The sequence below is a fragment of the Pongo pygmaeus genome, chromosome 4 (genome assembly GCF_028885625.2).
Source record: "Pongo pygmaeus isolate AG05252 chromosome 4, NHGRI_mPonPyg2-v2.0_pri, whole genome shotgun sequence".
NCBI classification, from domain to species: domain Eukaryota; kingdom Metazoa; phylum Chordata; class Mammalia; order Primates; family Hominidae; genus Pongo; species Pongo pygmaeus.
In genome coordinates, this window is record NC_072377.2 from 9,317,744 (window position 1) to 9,340,123 (window position 22,380).

The 22,380-nt window shown below is 37.2% G+C and overlaps 1 protein-coding gene across 5 annotated transcripts in view; it reads right to left on the reverse strand.

Annotated features, from left to right (window-relative positions):
* The window catches only part of SEMA5A (semaphorin 5A), a 516,751-nt gene that overhangs the window by 197,899 nt on the left and 296,472 nt on the right, over positions 1-22,380 (reverse strand). For all 5 annotated transcript variants that reach the window (XM_054488673.2, XM_063664657.1, XM_063664656.1 and 2 more), the window contains one exon: positions 6,269-6,331. In XM_054488673.2, coding sequence (XP_054344648.1) covers positions 6,269-6,331 — 63 coding nt within the window. The remainder of the gene's footprint in view (positions 1-6,268; positions 6,332-22,380) is intronic.

Consider the following 22,380-nt stretch of genomic DNA (forward strand, 5'->3'; position numbering starts at 1 on the left):
ATCTACTGGCAACGCACTTTGCCAATCTCTGTTACAAACGTGGCCTTTCCATGGGTTACCTGACCTTGCTTGAAGTACTGCTTGGAGTCACCTATTTTAAAGTAGAGTCATAATGTAGAAGTCCCTTTACGAGATTCTTTTAAAGGTTTCTCTTATAAATCAGCATACTTAAATGTCTATGATTTTCCTTTTCTCATCTAAGAATTTTTTCTTCTAGCCCATTTCTGTAACTTGAAAATGGGTGAAGAGGATTTAATGAATTCTGATTTTCCAAGAAGTCACAGTGCACATCTCCAAGGCCTCTAGCAGCTTGCTGCCACGTGGCTTCTAGGGTTGATAATGAGAGTCATCTATCTACATTTTGATCACAGCACTTGAACATTAAAACGACCAATGTGGGCCTGTGATCCACAGACGTATCAACCCGTCCTTGACTTCAAGGCAATTGATAGCCGAGGAGCATGGTTGCTGACTCATAGAAAGGGCTTTTAGATGGAGACTGGCCAATACCAACTTGGTCTCAAGGACATAAGACCCCAGCCCCAGCAGAGAAAACACGTTTTAGGGCTGTTTTCTTAATGAATTAATTGGTTTTGTCATATAGCATTTCATGATTTTTTTTTTTAAACAGGTATGTTCTGTGGATCTCTCAGGTGTCTCTTCAGCAACACCCAGCCCATCGCCCAACCCACTAATTTTAGGGAGGAAAGATAAGGGTTAGAAGGCTGACAGCCTTTATGTTAATCATAGTGCTCCCAGTGAAAGCAATGTGTCCTCTTCATAATGTGTTATCTTTGTCAGCATCAAAGTGCTGAAGAAGAGAAGTTTATAGGAATTGCATGAGCCTTTCAAAGTTGAACCCACATCAACCTAAATCATGATTACCTGGTGACTCTTGCAAAACCATACCTAACCCAATCAGATGTATGTGTGTATGTGTGTGTGTATAAAGGGTATATCTATATAATTGTATACATGTATTACTTGTGAATATATGCACATGCATATCACAGATGCAATATGTAGAGATAAACACACATATATACATATATTACATGCTATGTAATGTACAGTGTATTGATATATAAAATATACTATACTGTATATATGTACATACTCTATTTTCAACTGAGCTGACTTCATGGGAAACCTGTTTGGGTACCTCAATTAAAAAAATAAAATTAGGTGTGCATAATCTAATTTTAACCTAATGTTAGTATTTAACCTAAAGTATCCTCAATTTTTAAAGCAATTACATAAAATAAAAGCAGGGCTACAATGTGTCCCATGGATTGATTAACTCACAGCTTTCAAAATATTGACACTTAGGTACAAAATGTCAAGATCCAGCCCTACACCAGCAGGCACTTAGGCAGTATGGTGTCATGAGTTTCTTCTCCTGTTCACTAGGAGTTTACCTCTTTACCAGCATAATTTGACAACTTGGTAAATAGGACCACCGGGTATGACAGGGAGAACAATATACGTAGCTCTGGATTCTAATCAAAACTCTCCCACTAACTAGCAAAATAATTCTAGGAACTTGGTGTCAGAAATCCTGAAATGAGATCATGAACAAAAACTTTTGAAAATCACAAAGTGTAATAGAAGCATACAGCAGCTCTTTCATTCCCATAATAATCAGCTGTGTTTCCTTTGTAAAGTTCCTAAATGTCAGAGTGGGAGGAACATCAGTTCAGACATTATAGCCCAACACACACAAGGAACTCTTGTTAGGTCGTGAGAGAATTGACTATTTATGTTTAAAATAATATTTGTGTAAAAGATACTTAAGTAGTTATAGAATTCAATTTCTATAATGCTATGTCTAGAAGAACTAAATACAACAGGTTTTATTATAAGTTTTTGAATCCATAAAAACAGATTCCCCACCCCCACTTTTTTTCCCCATGGAATATTTAAGCCATTGCAGGCAAAGGCACTCCCTCTTTCCCAAGTGAGCAGAACATTTTCTAAATAAAATAGAACTCAAACTTTACAAGGGCTTGGCAGCTTCAGTACCTACCTTCCTTTCAAACTTGGCCCAAATAAAAAATCTGGATAACTTCTCTTGACCCTAATTCCCTAAATTGTACTTTTAATGGATCATATGTGAAATCATATCTGTGTCTGGACACAGACATCCCAGGGAAACAAGGGGGAAATCTGTCATCTCTACTCTCCTCCGCTCTGCAGCAAGCTGAGGAATGCTCCTATCAGAGCAGCAAGTGGGCATAGGCAGTGTCCTCCCTGCAAGACCCAGCCACCTCCTTCCGTGCATGCATTCCAGCTCAGCTCTGCAGCTAAATGTATTATGCACAGAAGCACAGACCACTTTTCTCAGAGTAGGAAAAAAAAGAAAAACAACTCCAGTTTAAATTGCTGGCATTTTTCTCATTTTTGAGTTGTCACATTTTGCATTATTCTTTTTATTTCGGGGAGAAGGGAAACTTTGTAATTCTATTCTCATAAGAACTTCAGCACAAGCAAAACTACAAAACAGCTGAATTCGCCTTCTAAGCTCGTGACCACTAAGAAAAGTCTTAATTCCATTCACCCAAAGAGATATTACCTATCAGTCAAATTGACTGTGAGAATGTTCTCTGAATTGGCTCCTAGGAACCGTCAAAATGGGGAAATGTGGGTTGTCTGAATTCTGAGTTCAGGGGGCAGTCCTTTGGAGGCTGCATTTGGTCCAGTTGCCCCTGTTCATAGGGGCTGCCTTGTTTCTTTCCCCTCTCTGTCCCAGGAGCTGGGCTTGGTCAGCCAGCTTGGTCACATCACGGTCATTGCTCAGTTACTATGTTAAGAAAGCAAGAGAGATGCCAAATAAGAAAGAGGAACTTATAAAGGTGGATGAAGAGCCCTCTCCTCTCACCACCCGTGAATCAGCCCAGTGCTGTCTAGACCGACACGTCTGTAAAGCTACTGCATCACTTTTGTACACAGGAACTTCCAATGCACACAGTTCTGCTACATAAACCAAGCTGTACTTCAGAGCAACAGAAGTTATTTAAACTCTCTGTAAGTTATCAATATACTTAGTGCAACCTAAAAGAATGTGTGATTTATCTTTCTCAGAGTACATGGTGCTTGACACTCATCTTCATCTGTCTTACTATATTAGTGTTAAAAAATCCATTCACAAACACAGTTTGAGTCAATTAACAATTACTAAGATTTCCCATTATTTTTAATCCATTAAAACCCAGAGCACGTGAAACACAAAGGTTTGATTTTATTTGAAAATATTTGTTTCCCTCATTTCCTTTCTGTGTATCAAGAAAATTCAATTAAGTGTAGTAACGATTGGTCTCCTCTGTGAATCGAGGGTATATTACCCATCGGTCACAAAAGATGGCCTTTTCCTAATAGTTCTCTGGGTTCAATTTACTTAAGTTTTAAGCACCAAACAACCAATGAACATGGCTTAAGGCAAAACGTGGGCTAGTTCTTCTTCAGCAGAAGCAATTTTTCAACCCAAGTAGAAATAATCTATTAGCAAAAGGCAACCACATAGATTCTTTGTAAATTATGGACTTCCAGACTATGAGGAGGAAAAACCCCTCGCTACATGATGGAATTTGATGCTTTGCTTTAGTAGGACAAGGAGTACAAGGAGACTGAAGCTCATAGAGGGGAAGGGAGTTCACTGTTAATTTTTAAATGTCTTTGTAAAAAATATATACATGTAATCAAGATGAAATATGAGAGGACTCTAGTGAGCATAAAAATCAAAATAAACAATGCAAAAGTGACAAATAAATTTACCATTTTGGAAATTAAAGCAGGGATTCCCAACCAAGTCAATGTCTGGCAATGTGTTTCCTGCCATGTACGGAATAGCTGCCATGTCAAAGAACAATCTGGCCCCAAATATCAATAATCATAAAGATGAGAAACCCTAAATTAAAGTTCACTGCCCTGGTATGGGCTTCTCATGTTCATTCACTCATTCAGTGGAACATCTTTAAACACTCACTGTGGGCTTGGTGTGTTAAGATCGGAAGAGGAAACAGCACTGGGACCTGGGAGAGGGAAGGAGGGTGGGGCCCCTCAGGTCTGGGCTATCAGCTAAACATTTTCAGAACAGACACTGTGACAAGTGTGCATCAACAATGTCTGCTGCTAGGTTGCTCAAATCTGAATAGTGCTTATTGATGTGCCCATAAGACCCAGAAAGAAAGAAAAAGAGGAGATGAAAGAGTCAAAGTACCAGAAGGAAGATAAAGACAAGAAGAAAGAGTTGAGGAAAAGCAAGAGGGAGAGCTAGGCCACTGTATTAGTCTGTTCTCACACAGCTAATACCTGAGACTGGGTAAATTTAAAGGAAAGAGGTTTAATGGACTCATAGTTCCACATGACTGGGGAGTCCTCACAATCACAGCAGAAAATGAAGGGGAAGAAAGACATGTCTTACATGGCAGCAGGCAAGAGAGCCTGTGCAGGAGAACTCCCCTTTAAAAACCATCAGATCTTGAGAGACTTATTCAGTATCATGAGAACAGCACAGGGAAGCCCCACCCCTACAATTCAATTACCTTCCCCCAGGTCCCTTCTAGGACACGTGGGAATTATGGAAGCTACAATTCAAGATGGAGTTTGGTGGGGACACAGCCAAACCATATCAGGCATCACACAGAGCACCCCCTGGGAGGCATTGATATCCCCAGGCAACGCCCACTGCAGGCCTTGAGAGCATGGAAGGGTGGTGCTTGCATCAGTGAATCTTACTAGTTGAAATAAAGAAAGCCATCTTTCCACCCCTCACTTCATGTAAGTCTGATTCTCCAGGTCCCATCTTATTCCTTGGCACAGGTGGTCTTATTTAAAGGACTGTGCTCTGATCAGTGAAGTGGGGCTGAGGGCCAAGACACACAACCCCCACACTGAGACTCAAACACCACAGGGAGGAAAAAGGAAACTATTTAGAAATCACCTCTTCAAAAGTTCTATACATCATTTCTACAAACTCAACAAGAAGGTTATAGGGGTCCCTGATGTGTGGGCTTTATATTATTTATTTATTTTGGGGAGCATCTGAAGACATCAGATTCGAATTCTTTGACAGTCAGAGTACCTTTAAATCTCCTTACATCTCTGATGATTTATCTCAGAGGCTTTTTCTGAGGTTAAATATCTTCCAGAAAATACTCTTCATCAATTCCTGCTTTATTTGCCCCTTGTCTCCAAGTGATTCCCTGGCTAAGACTTCATTCTCCTCCTTCTCTTCTTCCTACTCCTTTATTCAGGGTTGGGAAACCCCATAACTAGGCTGGCTGACACTTGCCTCAGTGTCTGACTCCCACAGCTATTCGGTTAAAAGGCAGGGAAGCGGACAATGAAATTGGGTAAAATAAGGTACATAATACTCTTTTATAAATACAGAAAGGGGAGGGTCTTTTGCCAGTGCTCTCCGCTTTTGCTATATTTTTTTCCCCAAGCTTTTGGTCCTGGGACCAACTTTGCATAGCAAGCCCTCTTTTCTACTCTGTGTATAACTGCTGTCTTCTGTAACCCAAAGCATAATTCACCATTGGAAAAGTCTGTGCTCCAATATAATGTAAGAAGATCACTAACAGAATAAGACACAGTGAGCCTGTGTACAAGCTGCAGAAGAATTTCCTCAAGTTGATCATGAATAATTTTCTCAAAGACATATAGTCTTCCTGGAAAGGCAAAGAATCATGCATCTTTTTGAGCCAGACAAACATTTGAAAGAAGCCTGCAACATGTACAATTGCTCAAGAAACACATTTCCAACCTTAGCTATAAACTGCGCATTCTATAGGAACATGGGATGTAGATTTTAGTATGAAAAGAGAGTTTATTATAAAGAATATGTTAAGATAAATTATAAAGAATCTATCATAAATAATATTTTATGTAATAATTTTATTTGTCATATCATTACCTTCTAGATTTAGCTGTAAAGTATGAAAGAAGGAATTTAAAATATTTTAAAAATTCAGGCCCATATTTTTTCCAGTGATGTCAATCAATTAATTTCTTATCTTAGTCTAATGACAGAAAGGGCAAATTAGCTCTAATCTTATGTTCTGAATCCTTTTTGGAAATGATTGATTGCTGGGGTTAATTTTAATTTAGTATTAAAAATTTGAGAATATACTGTATACATATTTTGAATCTTGCTTTTTTCACTTTACATAGCATCATAATCAGGAATACTCTTCATATCAACGTGCTTTATATAGTGTAGAGTCCTTCAAAACAGGGTGATGGCTGCTCATAATTGCATTCTTCTTACCTTTGATTTGCCTTTGCTGTAACAGGCCTTTTTGGTAGCTTCATCACACTCCCATTCCACAGCCTGTAGGAAATACCAAAACAATAGCAGTCATGGTTTTGACTAAATAAAAGGGAAAATATAAACAAGGCAACAAGGCACTGGTAACCAGATTAGGAAATATGGCTGCACCCTGGCACTAACATTTTCATACTCATAGAATTTATACCAAATACATGAAATTTAGTCATGGGCTTAGATTTAGCTCTAATATTGAGGCATAAGGAACTTCCCCCTTACTATTTCCTTTTAGGTAGTAATGATGTGATGCTTAGATCTAGTCACTGTTAGAAAGGAACAATGAGTTGGTGACTACAGCACTGATGGTAGAAATGATCACTTCAGTGAAACTATGGAATAGACCCAGATGAGGCTTAAAGGAGAGGCCTTGAGACAAGATAATTTAAATATTCATTTTAACATTTTTATTTTATTCAAATAATATGTCATTTATCGATATTCATAGATAATGAAGAATGATTTTGCATATTCTTACTACCAAGATACACCTGTAAATGATAATCAATCAATAAATAGCTCATGCAAAGAACATAGCTAGGATTTTTCCCCAATAGCAGTCATTTTCGTACTATTATTAGCTCTGACTAAATGTTTAGAGCCACAGCTTTTAAATATTTTTTCTCAGAATTTCCAAATTTCACTTACGCTGATTAATTTGCTATGTGTGCTTTCACGTCTGATGCTGACTCACAAATGAAATGTGTGATTAGTGAAGAAAACAGACAGGGCTTGCTTTACAGAAAGGATGCCTGCAAACATCCATGGCCTAGCTCTCGTGAATAGTTTTTTGCGCAAATTGAGGCATCTGGGCTTTTTTTTTCTCTTTTCTATCATTGTATACAGTGTGAACTTTTATAGGGTAAAAATATTTTCTTCATTCTCCACACCTGTTATCACAATTATTATTTTCTATTTTACTATTAAAATTGGATTTCTGAAGGAACAGGGATGTGCGGTAATTCAATCATTAACAGAAAGACATTTTGAGATAGAGACTTTTTTCTGTTAATTTGGACTAATGTCAAATAATAAACTAAACCAAAAGCAACCTAGTGTCAAATCATGTGAAGGAAAATAATGGCTTCACCCTTGTTTTTTAGTAAGAAATGTTTTCTTTCTAATTATCCAAACTTCGGAGAATAACAAAGTCAGGCTAACACCATTCTCTAATATCTTCTGCCTTCCAAAGAATGTTACATAACAGAGATTAAATCATAAAACACTGCATCTTGTATAATTTATGCTACTTGGCAAATATGAGTCCATAAGAAAAGTATTCTAGAGAGAACCACTTCAGTGTCTTTGAAACCAAAACAATGCTATAACTGTTTTCCCTTGTGCAGACTTGAAGATTTTTGTCAGTGTTAACATCTGATAAGAGAATTTGTTAATTCCTTCTGTGTTGTTTCCCTGTTCATAATGTTTGATGGTAACAATACAGTCACAGCTAATCAGCATCTGATGCAACACATGACTTGAATTCCATACCAGGATGACAAATATTTTCATGAAAAGCAATGACACCTCCAGAGAAAACAGCCTGTCATACAGTTGCATAACTATATCCCCATGAAGTACAGATAAAATAAATGAAAATAAATGCGTTGTTGTTCATCTGATTTGACCTTTAGTATATTCCTTTCTTAGATGTCTTTACAAAATATCACTCAGTTTTTTTGTATTTAAGTAGATATCCACGTCTTGGCCTTTACTTAAACTTAAAAGAGTATTGAGGATTGATTAAAACAGTATTGAGGATTGAAAGAATATGATATATTCTTTCAGCAGAGTAAACCTCATTATAACTTTGATTGTATATTGCCAGAGGTTTTAGTATTACCTATCACCAAGAAGAACTGGTATTATACAATTACTAGGAAAACTATACAGTGAAATACTTTAGATAAAGAGTCATTCACAGTGGCTTTCATTGGTCTAGTGATTTTGTTAAAAGTTAAATAATAATGTTCTCTTCTATAAACATGAAAGCTATAAAGAGAAGGATTAGTCCCAGGGCTAAGGGAGAAGAATATATTTACCAAATGCCATCAGAATTGTTCAGATCCTGCCGCTGAAATGGCAAACAAACAGCTTCACAAGTCTACCTAATGCCCAAATAGCCTTTGCATTTTCAAGATAAATATTGGCCAAAGATTGAAAGGGAAAATAAGAGAAGAAAGAATGTGAGAGTTTGAAAAATATTTCATTATTTTTATCCAGCATACCAAAAAATAGCAACTGCTCTTACAAGTTTATTAGACCAATAATAAATATGACAAATCTTACAGATTTTCTGAAGATAGTGATTAGAAAGAAAAAAAATTAATTTCCTAAGGCATTTTATTACAGCCTCACTAGCTTGCCTATAATATTCAAATCCAGAATTAATTAAAGACCATGATTGTACAGCCTTTCTGTTCACTTTCTACCTGAATAGAGAACAGGATAAAGGGAAATTTTATATTAAGATTGGAACTTTACTTATTCCAGAAGACAGCAGGAATATATATATATATAATTGGATAGCACAGAATTTGAAAAGGAATAGAATGGAGAAAAGTGGCTTTTCCAGATTATACTAGAATGGGATGTTCCAGATTCATCCCATAGTGTCCTCCTATTCACTAGGTCAGCTAGACTTTGCCCATTTCATCACTCGACAGACATGAAATTAAAAAAAAAAAAATCCATCAGAGACAAATAAGAGTATCATGGACCTCTTCTCTATGGGATCTTATTTCTCACAGTGACCCATTTTTCTGTTTGAAATTAGGCTGTTTGTTTAACCTGGTCACAACTTCCTTATTCTTCTAGATCCATTCTAATGAACTAAATACCTTTTAATCAAGCCTTCTCTTTCATTTCTCAGTGAAAATTTTTATTCTTTCATGTATTGTGATTATAGAACAAATCTCACTACTGATTTGAGAAGCCACGTGTCCACTTGTATTCAAAAGACGTTTTTCCACCAACCCAAACCTATCTTTACAATAGTCAAAACAAGTGCTAAAGCATTCTACATTTCAGATCTCAACCCAACATTCATAGTCTCATTTCCTGAGTCTCCCTTTTAAAAATATTTAATTTTTGTCATCTTTTGTCTTTTTCTATTTCAGGATAGCCCAGTAGAGAAAAGAAATATTTCTACTCTACGCTATTCAATACTTTATCTGCATTATATATTTCAGCAGCAGACATATAGCAGTAATATTGTGGTTACTTGAATATTCAAAGATTAGATACAGTAGGCAGTGAGTTTGAAACATCTACATTTTAAAAGACACAACAATTCCTGTTTGTAGTAAATTTTTTTCTGTAAATACATACAAATAATACCTGTACTACTGAACAACTCACAGAAGTTTTGCTTTATGCAAATACATTAATTATCTCCTTTATTTAACAAATATTCATCAAGTACCTACCAAATGGAAGACACTCTTCTATGTGATTGACAGAAGGAAAAACAGACATAGAGATACACATCAGATATTAATTTACGATATAGCATAAGTGTATTCCATCAGCCTAGAAAGAATTATGTTAAATCTGAGGAGTCAACAGTGTTCATTTTCATTGTTATAGTAGCCATATGCAAGTTAATCTCAGGTCCAGTGACACACTCTGACTTATCATTAGCTTTCAGCATGTGACAAACATACAAAGAGAGCTAAAAAAAAAACAGAAGAGGCTTATGGAAAACCGATTTTATATCTGCGTAAATCCTGGGGATGCAACAAAGCCCCTATTGTTTCAAGGTACAGCATCCAATGGACCGTGTTGCACACAGACATACTATGGTTAGGATAAATGGAGCTGTGATCTCAAGAGTAAATCAGATGCAGAAAAGAAAAAGAGATTGGCTCTTTTTATGTATGTGTTACATACATATAAATCCACAGTTCTCAGAAGTATATAAACAAAGCTGTGTATTATCACACTCCACCGCCAGATAAGTTAATTAGATAGGGACCAGCAAAGGCAGACACTTCATAAAAATGAAGGGAACAACATTCTAGGCAAATGGGCTACTACTCTTTCAGCAGATGGCTTTGCTAATTAGATATGGGCAAAAGATAACATTAAACAAAACTAGTTTAATTACACAATGCCAAAAATTAACAACCACCTGAGGGCTTTCTTTTTTCATATGTTTACATTCATATTCTTATGTCACGCATTCTGCGATGTGCTGGGAAGTATTACATTGCCATGGCAATTATAAACAAATCGTCAGGGTAAGCAAGACTATATCTTTGTTCAAAACCGAAACAAAATGCAAATGAGTTGGAACTAGAAACAACTGTGATTTGACTTGAATAAAGCGTCAATCTATAACAGTAACTTTGAGAGAGGACATCTTTGCTAATTATAATACCTTCATGGTCACACGTGTCAGGGTCACACAAGTGTCACTTGAGCTAGAATGGTGTGCATTGAATGAAAAAAGGCAGTAAATATTTCAGTCAATTTGGAAGGATTTGTTCGATGTTCCTCTGCCTTTACTTCCTAGTGGATATTCAATGTGTTTGTTATTTTTTCATATTAATTTTCAGTATACTTTCATTTCCATCCATGTCAAATACAAGCAAGTACAATTATAACCTTGAAATCAAAAGACTAGCCAAACATCTTATGTTCTCATTGATATGTGGGAGCTAAGCTATGAGTATGCAAAGGCAAAAGAATGATACACTAGACTTTGAGGACTTACGGGGAAGAGTGGGAGCAGGGCAAGGCATAAAAGACAACCAACGTGGTGCAGCATATACTGCTCAGGCGATGGGTGCACCAGGATCTCACAAATCTCCACTAAAGAACTTACTCATGTAACCATATACCTTCTCTACCCCAATAACATATGGGAAAATAATTTTTTTTAAATGATCAATTTCAAAATTTAGAAATTAACTTAAAAAAGACTGGAAGAGCACTAGAGTCATATCATCCCACTATTTTTTGATTCTCATACACTGCCATCATCTAAAATTAGAAGAAATATCTTAACCTTAGAGATACCTATGAAAATGTGTTATAATAATTTTTAAAGCCCTTATGCTAATGCCCAAGGTTTTCTTTCACATAGTAACACCACATTAAACTTACATTGATAAGGAACTGCAGAGTGGTGCTCCCAGCCTGTTGAATGCTCACTGGGCGTTCTGTTTTCTAATTGGGAGTTGACAATGTATTCATTCCCTAGAGCTGTTGTGAGAAACTACCACAAACCAGGTGGCTTTAAGGACAGAAATTTATTCTTACAGTTCTGGAGGCTCGTTGGCAGGGTTGTCTCCAACTGAAAACTCCGAGGGAGAATCTGTCTGGGCCTCTCTCCCAGCCCCTGGGGTCTGCCGCTGATCTGTGGTACGACTTGGCTTACAGGGCATCACTGCAGTCTCTGCCTCACTTATCGCGTGGTGTTCTCCTTGTATCTTTCTTTGTCCAAATGTTCCTCTTCTTATAAGGACACCGGCGACTGGATTAAGGCCCACTGTAGTACAGCAATGTCCTCATCTTAACTAATGACATCTAGAAAGACTCTTTTTTCAAATAAGGTCGTATTCTGAGAATCTGCATGGACATGAGTTTCGCGGGGACACTCTACAACCCAGTACAAGCAGCGTGGCATAAGAGATTTGGAGAAACAATTCATAGTCACAAATTAGGGTCATTGCTTTGCCACAAATTAGTTGCCAATTCTTAAGCAAAATAATGGTAACAATTTATTAACCGTGTGATGTGCTAGCTACAGTGCTAAATGCTTTCTATACACTTACCTCATTTAATGCGAGAGGTACTATTATAATGAGATTTTGGATGAGGACTTAGGGTAAATAACTTGCCAAAGGCCACAAAGTATTAAGTGGCAGCCCCAGGATTGGCACTTTATAACTTGGATCTGGAGCCTGTTATCTGAACTACTCTCCTGCTATTTAAATTGCCGAATTAAGTGCCCCTTCTTACCTGATTTTTTACAGTTTCTTTGTTTTCCACCCCGTAATTTAGAAAAATACATATCTGAAGCAGAGAAATTTGTGCATGTCTAAGTTCAGAGCTGTTGGCATTCAGTAAATATTAATCAAAAAAGCCACTGATTCCCTTGTCATAGAATGTATTCATGTTTAAAGCCTCTGGGCCCATTCACAGCCCTAGAATCGATTTTAAAAGGACCGTGATTTACTTAATGAAACTCTAAAGTCAAGAAAGGTGCAGCCAGGGTATGATATAAGAATCTTTGGTTGGTTTTGTATAATTAAACATCTTCTGTTTAAGAACACAGTTTGTTCTTGACAAAGCAGCAATGTCCTGCTTTCAAAATTCAGTCTGAAGACCCATCACTCTTCTACTAAGCCCTCCCAGGGCTTCCCACACCTCCTGGATTAAGAGCCAAAGTCATCTAGAAAATTCTTCCATTTCCAGGTACTTATTTCCTAGTGCCCCCACCCCATTCTTTTACGGGTGGCATGGGTTTCTCAGCGTGGTCTCTGAACAAAGCAGACACATTCCCTATGGCCTGTGGACCTACTGGCCCCACTACCTGGAATACTTTCCTCCAGATGGCCACCTAGCTAATGCCTGTGCCTCCTACATACCTTTGTTCAAGTGTGAGCTCCTCGCTGGACCCTCTGTAGCCATATATGTATACATGAAACTGCCATTTGCCTCCCCCTTTCTCACTACAAAGCAAACTGCACTTGGGCAGGCAGCTTGGCTGCTTGGTACCCTTCTGTATCTGCAGCACCTAGGGCAGTGCCACATACACAAGCACTCAATACCTGGTTGTTAAACGAATGGATGTGTTCATAGAATGCCCTACACCCATGCCCTTAGAAGTAGCTCAGGTATCCTTCTAGAGAACCTTGGAGAATGGGCACATGAGGGTTGGCAGCCCTTGAGCTGGTTGGGTGAGCCTACCACATGTTGCATCTCTGTGGCAAAAACATACCACAAGAATTTCTCTTCTGCACTTCAATTTGCCCTGACACTGGGAAGAAGAATATGAATGCATCCACTCTGGGAAGACGGAAAGGGAAGGATCAGAGCAAAGATTTTACTACTTTTTCAGCAGTAGACAACATTTTTTTAAATAACGTCTTAAGCCTAATCTCAAACAAAAGGAGATAAAAGTGGTACAGTATTCCCCTTGTCTGCAGTTTTACTTCTTGATACTGTGGTCAAATGAAGTTCAAAAATATGAAATGGAACATTCCAGAAACAAACAATTTCTAAGTTTTAAATTGTGGACCATTCTGAGTAGCATGGTGAAATCTCAAGCCGCCCCGCTCCATCCCACCTGGGGAAATGAAGGATTCCTTTGTCTAGAGTATTCACATGTCTATGTTCCCTGCCTATTAGTCACTTAGAAGCCCTCTCAGTTATCAGATCAAAAAAACATAGCACACACAGTGTTCAGTACTATCAGAGGGTTCAGGCATTCCCTGGGGGTCTTGGAACATATCCCCCGTAGATAAGAGAGGGACTACCATATTATGTCAAAGTCATGCTTTAAGTGCAAAATTATAATACTAAGTCATTAGAAAAATGTGAGGCCAAGTGACTGCTGAGTCATAACACCCTCGGTATCCAAGCATTTCTGTATTTTGTTTTGGTTGCCTGCTTTTGAAAAAAACATAAATTTATAAAGATTAATACTTATAAATAAGACCACTTTGAATCTCAGTAAATTTGGAGTATACATTGAAATGACAGCGGACACCTTATTCCGTACTCTGTAATAAACCAGGTAAGCCAAGTAATGTCACAGTAAAAGTTAATTTACTGAGTAAGGGATTCTAAAGTCTTAAAATTCTGTACATGGTATACATTTTTGGTATAAGCGTTTCTTAAATAATGGGATTAAAGCAATATAATATCTCAAATCCCTGAAGCACCTCTAGAAACTGAGGGTTCTGAGTAACACAGTTGGCAAGTCACTGTTTTAAGGAACCAAATTTATCTGATAAGAAATGTTGGGGCTGGACCTGGGGTCAGACAGAGAAAAACAAAGTGATGGAAGATGAGTTCCAACGACCCTACTCCTGAACATGAATGAACCCTGCTGGGATGATCTTTTGAAAGAAGAACATTAGAGAGAGAGAAAAAAAAAACAGTATCAAGGACATTATAATATCTGGTATAAAATTTAAAACCATGATTGTCAGACCTTGAAGCATCAAACGACTGGTGCACTTCAAAAATATTTCTAAGGTAAGGCTCATAAGAGCCCAACTTCTTGGTTGCAGGGTTTTACAGAAATTATTTTCATGAACGCAAGTAGGATTGGTTTAAAAAATGGTGCATCGTCAAATTTGTAAGACTAAATGGAGTGAAAAAAATCAAATCACTGGAGGGATGGCTATTTTTATACATGAATTTCCTAAAAGTATTAGTATAAGGAACCCAATTCAAAGTCGATCAAGCAGGGATAAAAGTATTGACATCGGAGTGGATTGACTTCCCAAGTACTGGCTTGCCTAGTTTAATATTTCCCAAACGCATTTGGTGGAAAATTGATTGCATCTAATGTTATATTTTCTCTCTTTTACAACATACAATTATATCTTACATCACATGGATGATGCCATCCAAGTACCACAATATCTGTGTACTGTTCAACAGAAATGTTTGCTAGGAATTAGATATATCACAAGCAAATTAAAATTAGATGTTTTATCTGATGTAACATTTATTCTGCATATGTAGAGCTATTTCAAAAGGAATAAGTTGATTATAGAAAGTTATGAAAAATATCACATCAAGCTGAGCTTAGTAAGACTATCTGAAGATTGTATGGGACACCAATATGAGTTCACAAGATGAATTTTTAAACAATATGAGAAGCAGCATGTTGGCATGGGATTCTCTGTAAAACCTTGACCAACACTAGAGATACACAACTTGATATAATGAAGCCTGCCTTGAAAATATTTTTACAAGGCTAAGTTTGTGGTGTGGCTTTGACCAAATCTTTCTTTCACACACCAGTTAACTACTGACAATAATATTCTAGCACTATTGGTAAAAGTGAAGATTAACCATCCTGGCCCTAAAACAAGAAGAAATTTCACAGTTATATGCCAAGGTTTCATCTGGGAATATAGTTAAAGGGTTCAAAAGGGACTGCATGTAGCAAGTAAGAAGAAGTACCAATCTTTTCATTTTGAGGCAACATGAAACAGATGTAGAAAACGATGCCAGCAACTACAGCATGAATGCAAATGAAGGTGCAGAAACCACGCAACTCTTTATTGTTTGGCTTAGAATTTTATTTTACTGATGTGAATGAAATATTTTTATGTTTTCAAGAGGAATATCCCATTTGTGATTTTGTGTGTTAGATTTCTCTTGCTTAAAATGTAAAGCCACCTATATTGGCATCATCAGTTTGAGTCCTTTTATTGTGTATTCTAGCTAAATCTTAATGAAGACATTCTGTGTGAACTGTCAGCCTAATAGCCAATATTGATGTAAATATATGCATGTTTGCTTTCAGTTTCTCCATAAATCTTTTCTATTTTTCTAGTCTTCTGAAACTGGCTTCATGAAAACAAACAACACTTCATACCTGATTATTTTCTCTAGAGTTCTGGGTTAATATCTATGCACTAGATTCACTGGAGCACTTACAAAACCCAGATTATGAATGTTTCCTGGGGAATTGTTTTATACTCATGGAACCACTCAGAATTTATTCATTATTCAAGTTAAAAATGCTTGCTTCCTGAGATATATCCTATCAAAGTCAACAAAGATTGACTTTACTTCCAGCTTGAGAACATATTGATCTATTTTCCAGATCTCAAGATATATGCAAAACCCTCCTTATGAACCTTATTCAGCATTATTTCCATAAGCTTTTGTTTTCAGCTACAAAAAAAAAATGAACATGAAAATTTGTTTTCTAGTGTAAGTTTGGTAGTCATTGTTTACTCTTATTTTAAATAAAATGTGTAACAGGATAATATACTCTGTTCAAGAAACACATGATTTACTATATTATCACAATGGTAAATGAGCTCTTAGTGAACATGACTGATACATTCATGTCCTAGTTAATATTTTACACTTTCATAACTTAATGAATATCTGCTTAAACTTATTAAATCAAATAAATAATTTGGCATTAAACAGCAATTGTGTGGTTTTGCCATTTATTTCTCCAAACATTTTTCTCTCTTCTATAATTTGCTCTCTTCTATAATTTGCTCATTTACATGCCAGAGATGTCCTAAAATATTGTCATTACTATTATTAAGATGTTTGATAAGAGTTCCAACTAAGAAAAAAGTCCAAAAGCATTTCAAGTGTGAGAATAAGAGTTGGTGAATTTTTAATGTCTGTAACATCTGGGATATTTTGATGGAAAATTGATGGCTTTTGTTATAATTTTACAACAAAATGAAGAGAACATGAGGCACTCCTTCCCTTCCATCTATTTAAATCATTGCTTTTGTTATGTGATTAGCCAGGGTTGGCAACTAATTGCCAAATGTTACAACTTTACTCAATTTCCTACCAAAGGAATTTGATTTTGAAATAAATTAATTGCCTACACCAATTAGGGCCTTGAAACACAAATTTGTGTATATCTGAGGGTGGAGCATTGGAGTTGGATGAACACTGGTCCCTTAAAAGATATCCATCATCATCTCTGCAACCTGTGAAGTTAACTCATACGGCAAAAAAAAAAAAAAAAAAAAAAAAGAAAGAAAAGAAAAGGACTGAAGATAATTATATTAAGGATCTTGAGATGGAGACATTAATCTATTATTCAGGCAGCATCTCAACATCACTGAAAACATTCTTATATGAAGCAGGCAGAGGAAGATGTGGAGCATACAGAGGAGAAGGAAATGTGACCATGGAGGCAGAGATAGGGATGAAGGAGCCTCAAGTCAAGGAGGCTGGCAGCCACCCGAAGCCAAAAGAGAAAAAGAACAAATTATTTCCCCCCAACTTCTGGAGGAAGTGTGGCCCAGGGGACCCCTTTATTTTAGTCCCATAAGAATTATTTTGGACTCCTAGCCTCCAGAACTGTGAGAGAAAAAATTTCTGTTGCTCTAACCCACCAAGTTCATGATAATTTATCACAGCAGCCATACAAAACTAATACACACATACATACACATGAATTACACATGAACACAGTCACACTCAAGCGAGTTTAGGAGCATGGGGTGGACGTGTTAGTATCTGTGTGTCCATCTACCAAACATCTGGGCCAGGCCCGTTGTAGGAAATTGGAACATGTCATCCCAAAATATGCCTTTGTCATGGGATTATTTTGAGCTGATTATTTTGAGAAAGCCTAGACACAGGAGAAGCTCTGAAAACAGAGTAGAAATTGTCTTTGTGTAAGGTAAGCTTACATCTATAAAGGAAATCTCTATTTGTAAGGGTGTCTCCCCTACTGTACCAGGAAGAGAAATATGATCCTAGTCAGGAGATAAGTCACTGGAGAAGACACTGACTTAAATGTGCATAACAAACCTTACTCCTGCTAACCATGCCATTCCTGGTTACGTTGCCATTACTTACCTCTCCCACACACTTCTTTCTTTGATCTAGCTGAAGATGGTATTTAAGCTTGAATTCTAAGATATCTCTTTGAGAGTGACTCATGTCCCTGGGTATCTCCCGTGTGTGTAAGGCATAAACATATTTTTATAACTTGTTTGTTTTTCTATTGTTAATATGTCTTTTGTTACAAGGGCCCAGCTGAGAATTTAGAAGAGTAGAGGGAAAATTATTTCTTCCTTCCCTACAATATATATGAAAGATGTAGTTGTTGATATCAAAGAGCTCTTAAGGAAAACATGTTGTGATCTTGGGCGTCTGAAAGGGGAACACTCAACCCAGATGCAGGGATCTGGAGATGGATGAAGGAACATTTCTTAGGGAGGGCAAGGCTTGAGCTGGATCTTGAAGCAAGCTGGATCAGTGAGCGAATAAGTGGAAGAGTAGATGTTCAAGAAAAGCAAATGAATAAGCCGGTACAAAGGCCTGAAATGGGAAGAAAGGACATCTAAGCTGGAGAACTGGACCCCAGGGTGGGGATTGGAGAGGTCTCTGGCTATACACTGATATGCAGCTCAGGACAGGCCTCCTGAACCATGCTAAGAGAAGTTAGTTCAGATTTATTTTTCATGAGTTGAAGAAAAGCCATGAATAAAATTTTAAGCAAGATATTGTCATGGTGAGAGATGAGTAGTTGAGAAAGACTTCTCTGCGGGTATGAGAAGACCTGGAATGCAGTGTGGCTGCAGGGGTGAATACAAGGAGAGTGATGTAGAGGTCATTGCAGGCAACCAGCAGGTAGGCATTGGGAACCTGAAATTAGCAGGGACAATAGGGGTAGAAGAAGGGATGGGTAACCAGCTATTTAGTAGTGGGAAGGGCATTGTCTTTTGATCATGTAGATGTGTGGGTGGACAGCAGTAGCACAAGTCTGCCTAATCTGCAGTATGAAACTAATTCCCACCCATTCCTTAAGCTGGGTTTAGACTGAATGCCACACACAATTCTGGACTGTTTTCTTTCCACCCCCATAAGTAACTTTAACCTTAGACAAATAAAACTACCTATACAATCCTGTTTAAAGAAAACATAATAAGACAGTAAATCTCCTTCCAAAATAGCAAAGTAGTTCAAGAAAAAAGACCGAATTCATACAATGTTTTGATCATCACATTTTTAAATCAAACATACTTTAATTCATTGGTAATACATTCTGGATTTTTAAAACAAATGAAAAACCAACCAAAGAAAAATCTTGCAAATCACATGAAAGTTACCTTTAAAACTGTAAGAATTCAAAGTAATTCAGTACAAGAACTTCTTTTTCAAAGTAATATAATAATGATTTATTTGTTTGGAATTCTGTGTCCTGAGTCAAGCAAATAAGACATAAAAAATGACACAAACATAAATTTCAAAATGAGAGAAAACTTACAACTCTTGACTTCCAAGACATTTAGCAAAGCTAAAGAAGTTGGAATTTGAAAGTGGAAAAACATAAGAAAAATAGACTAACAAATTAAGATTTTCGTATCTATTAGTATTACATTTTTCTTAGGTTTTCACATGTTCCACCAAAATTTACGTTGAAATTTAATTGCTGTTTTAAGTATTAAGAGGTAAGACCTTTAGGAGACAACTAGGTCTTGAGAGCTCTGTCCTACTAAATGTGACTAATGCCATTGTCTCAGGAGTGGGTTTGATATAACTGGAGTGGGTTTCTGAGAAAAGGATAAATTTGGGCTAGTGTTCTCCCTCTGTCTCATGAGCTTTCTTCGTATGATGCCTGCCATACTAGGATGACTCTAGTCAGAAGCTGGCACCAAACTCTTGGACCTCACAGCCTCCAGAACCATGAGTCAAATAACCTAATATTTTGTATAAATTACCCAGCCTATGGTAGTCTAACAGCAGAAAAAGTGCTAGACATCACATCTGAGAAAAATTCTGAAAAGAGCCATGCTATTAAATGCTGATATTAATTCTGTCTCCAACCTAGAAGAGGGAGGGCATTTCTTCCTTAATCAGCCAACTTTAGAATTCACACTAAAGTTTCAGCTGTACTGTGTCTCAATTATAATTCACAATATCAACAGCAAAAATTCAATGCTATTTTCTAAAAATATTTTAGGTATGACTCTGATTTCTCAAGTTTTGACAACAACTATGAGTCATGACTACCAACATTTAGATCAGCACTATGAGATTAACCAGAACCAACATGTAAATGTATAGGGCAGAAAGCCATCAATCAATCTGGAGTGGACACAATGTTTCCAAGTGTAACTATAATAGAGGAGCAAAGCAAAAACAGAATCCTGGAATCAGACAATGTGTGACAGTACAACAGCCTAAAAGAGCTGCCGGCAAGACATATTGGGAAAGTTAGTCCAAAGGAGCACATCCATGCTCAGAGATGAGAATGAATCAACTCCTGATGGGGAAGATGGCTGGTAGTCTTCTGCCCATCATAACTAACTCTACCCTCCCAACAATCTAGGGTATAGGTACCAGTATTACATTCATCTTACACAGTAGGTAGAAAGGAGCTTAACAACTTGCCAAAGATTACTGAGCTTTTAAATGGATGGCCTGGGATTATGAAGTCAGGCCACCCTGGCTCCAGGGTCCACAATCTTAAGCCACGTGCGATGGACTCTTCTTTCAGTGAATGAGTTGGCAGGATCTCCCAGATTCCTAATTCCTTCCTGTTTCACCAGAGTTCTATTGACAGATTGAGTTTGTTTGCTTTGAACTTGTCAGACAAAATAAAATGTGATGCTTTTGAAAGGCCCTTGGTGGGAAACCGGGGAATGAAATGGTTTGGCTGGAGAGATTACACTACTCCACATCTTCACTACTGAGATTTCAACGCAGTTGTTATGATTTCAGTGCTGATTTCACAAAGTCATCGATTTGAAAGTTTTCCCTATTCCCACCCTGCAATCTGAACTCTGAAAGTACATGGAAAACACAAAAGTAAACTTAATTGTGAATAGTCTTATTATTCTGCAATTTTGTGTAATTATCCAAACCCACTTGAAATAATAACAGAGGTCAAGACAAAGAACATGCGTGGATAAACATGGATATTGTTCCATAATCTGACACATTATATGTGGGTAAAGATCTTTACACTATACATAGAAAATTCAAAGTGGGTTATATTTCCAAAGCGAGTCTATACGTTGAATTAGGAGAATACAGCAAAAACTATCCCATGGAGACATTATGCAAGCTGGTAAGCATGGAGGTCAACAAGCCTTGTGTACTGGAGACGGTAGGACAGATCCATCCATTATCCAAGCACAGCCAAGGAAGTGCACTTGAAGTTCCAATCTAAGATTCTAAGATTCCATATTCTTCCTTTATGGTAAAAGATGGGTTCCAAGTTTCCCATATGGAATATAATAGCCAAGCCCTTTCTCATACAGCACAGAGCAGGGACACCCTGGGGAGGTGTGAAGAACCATGGAAGAGATGAAGATGAGGGCCTAGTGCGCTCTTGGGTTCTCACCCTTTTGCATGGGCTAGCTCCCTGCTTTCTGACCTGCTCCCTACCAGAACACAGCTCTTCCTCATCCCCAGCCTCATTATCCCCCTACTCTCCTCTAATTGGACTATCCACCTCATTAGAGTCTCCTTAAATGGTCTCAGGGCTGACAATAACACAACAATTTATGGAAGAGCTAAACATTACTCCCTATGCTATCACACAGGCAATGGGTAAGTACTGCATTTTAAATTTAGTGCTTTCTAGGACAATCATACCCCAAAAGAGCTCTAATATGTCTGAAACAAGAAATGAGAGTTGTCTGCCTCATTTCCTAATGCTTCGAGCTCTTATTAGGCTGAATAATTAAGAAAACTATTTTTCCTTCTTTGTTTTTCCAGGTAGGATAACTTTCTTCCATACATGTCTATATAAGCTTTTACTCAAGGACAGCTGATTTAATGGGTTGTGATGATGGATAATTAAGTCTCTTAATTATTCTCTTAGGATTATTGTAGCTGTGAACATCAAGCCACATACATGTACATTCAAACAGCAATTAAAAATATTGAATTGCTTTTTAATTTAGAAATGATTTCTACTTTTGGAAGCTATCTCTGGCCCCAATATGCTCATCATTTTATTTGCAATTTCAAAGACTTCATCAGTCTTTATAACCATTTTGATTGGTCTACCTCCTATGGTGTTTTGACAAATATTATTATAATCTGTTAGACTTATGTTCCTACTAATACACTATCCAGGTGATTTAACAAACATATAGTGTTTCGTTATCCAATTTTAATAGAACCTGTAAAAATACAAATGTAACTAGTCCAAATGTGGTACAAAAATCTCACCTTTTCAAGAAACCTCAGTCTGGTTATTACCCAAATAATTTCTTCCTGTGCCATCTACACCAGCCTCTACTTTCCCTTTAAATAATGATGACCCTTAAGAGAAAGAAACTCAACATTAGGAAGTAGCTTCTATATTGCCTTTACATGAATAACAAACAAAATTTTTATAGCATGATCATCCT